The 1,447-nt window shown below is 58.7% G+C and overlaps 1 protein-coding gene across 3 annotated transcripts in view; it reads left to right on the forward strand.

Moving 5' to 3' along the window:
* TTC39A (tetratricopeptide repeat domain 39A) overlaps nucleotides 1-1,447 on the forward strand; it is a 56,056-nt gene that overhangs the window by 32,216 nt on the left and 22,393 nt on the right. For all 3 annotated transcript variants that reach the window (XM_007459633.1, XM_007459635.1, XM_007459634.1), the window contains exons 3-4: nucleotides 158-289; nucleotides 1,185-1,261. In XM_007459633.1, coding sequence (XP_007459695.1) covers nucleotides 158-289; nucleotides 1,185-1,261 — 209 coding nt within the window. The remainder of the gene's footprint in view (nucleotides 1-157; nucleotides 290-1,184; nucleotides 1,262-1,447) is intronic.

A 1,447-nucleotide genomic window follows, 5' to 3' on the forward strand; every position in this document is an offset into this window, starting at 1 on the left:
CAGCAATGGAAGGGTCAGCCCTTGGCGAGTCCCTTCCCCTCTCTGGACCTGTGTTTCCTCCCATGCGGGATGGGGGAGGGGACGGTGGGTGATGACACAGGGTCAGCTACCTTGGAGTTCTAGGAGTTTATGCTCTCGTGTCCCTTCTCTCTGGCAGAACCAAGGAGAGCATGTACCACTCACTGACGTATGCCACCATCCTGGAGATGCAGGCCATGATGACCTTTGACCCCCAGGACATCCTACTTGCTAGCAACATGTTGAAGGAGGCCCAGTCGCTCTGTCAGAGGTCGCGGCCGGGGGTGTGGACAGGGATGAGGGGTTGTGAGGCCCATCCTTCTGTCACCTTGGCCTATCCCAGTGCCTAACATGCCACTATTAGTCTTACTCCTTTTGGCTAAAAAAAGGTGTCCCCAAGTGCTAAAGGCCATCCCTGTTAGCACTGCCTCAGGAGCTGTGTTGTCTGAGCCAGTCACGGAGGGCTTCCAGGGGCCAGGCTGGCTTGGGAGGAGACAAATCCTGGCTCTGTCACATAATAACTCGCTGACCTTGGGCAAGCCCCTTTCTGGTCTGAACTTTCCTCATCTGTGAAATGGGTGTGATGACAGGGTTGTTGTGGGGACTGAATGAAGACTTCGGTTACGGGACCTGGTGCATAGTTTGTGTTCGGTACACGTTAACTGCCTGTACGCGTGAATGAATAGACCCTCAGGGTTCGTGCACAGGTGGAGTCATCATTCACTGGGACACACCCTTGCCTGCCCTAGGCCAGGCCCTGTGCTGGGCACTAGCCACCCAGGGAATCATCAGACCCCGGCCGCTCTGACGCCTGAACTGCCTGATTGGGGAGACAGGCACAGACAGTAACATCCCAGCCCGATGCAGGGAGGCTCATGGGGTCGTGGGGGTCCAGCTGGAGAAGCAGGAAAGGCATCCTGGAGGAGGTGATGCCAGAGCTGGGTCCTGTAGGGTGGCTAGGAAGTGGCCAGGGTACAGCAGGCAGGGGAGGGGGCTCCATGCAGAGGCAACAGCAGGGGCAAGGGTGTGAGAAGGCCTGGACTGGGGTTAGTTGCCAGGAGTTTAGTGTGTGGGGTCCTACGGGAGGGGCAGGAGATGCTGTTGGAGGCGCCCGGGCCCCTCGCTCACCCTCCCTGAATGACCTGAGACCCCGTTTTCCTCTTCAGGCACCGGAGGAAGTCCTCTGTAACAGATTCCTTCAACAGCCTGTTGCACCGCCCCACTATGGACCAGTTCACGGAAGGTGTGGCATCTGGGATGTCCTCTCAACTCTGCTGATGCCAGGCAGCCCAGCTCCAGGCCCAGGAAGGGGTGGGAAGGGACAGGTGTCCTCCCAGTTGTCACCCAGGGCGCTGGGCCCTGCCCTAGACACTGGGACACAGATGGGTCAGACCTGGGGCCTTTTGAGGACTGGTCTCAGGTGGTGGGG

This window comes from Lipotes vexillifer, unplaced genomic scaffold, assembly GCF_000442215.2.
Source record: "Lipotes vexillifer unplaced genomic scaffold, Lipotes_vexillifer_v1.1 scaffold525, whole genome shotgun sequence".
In the NCBI taxonomy this organism is placed as follows: domain Eukaryota; kingdom Metazoa; phylum Chordata; class Mammalia; order Artiodactyla; family Lipotidae; genus Lipotes; species Lipotes vexillifer.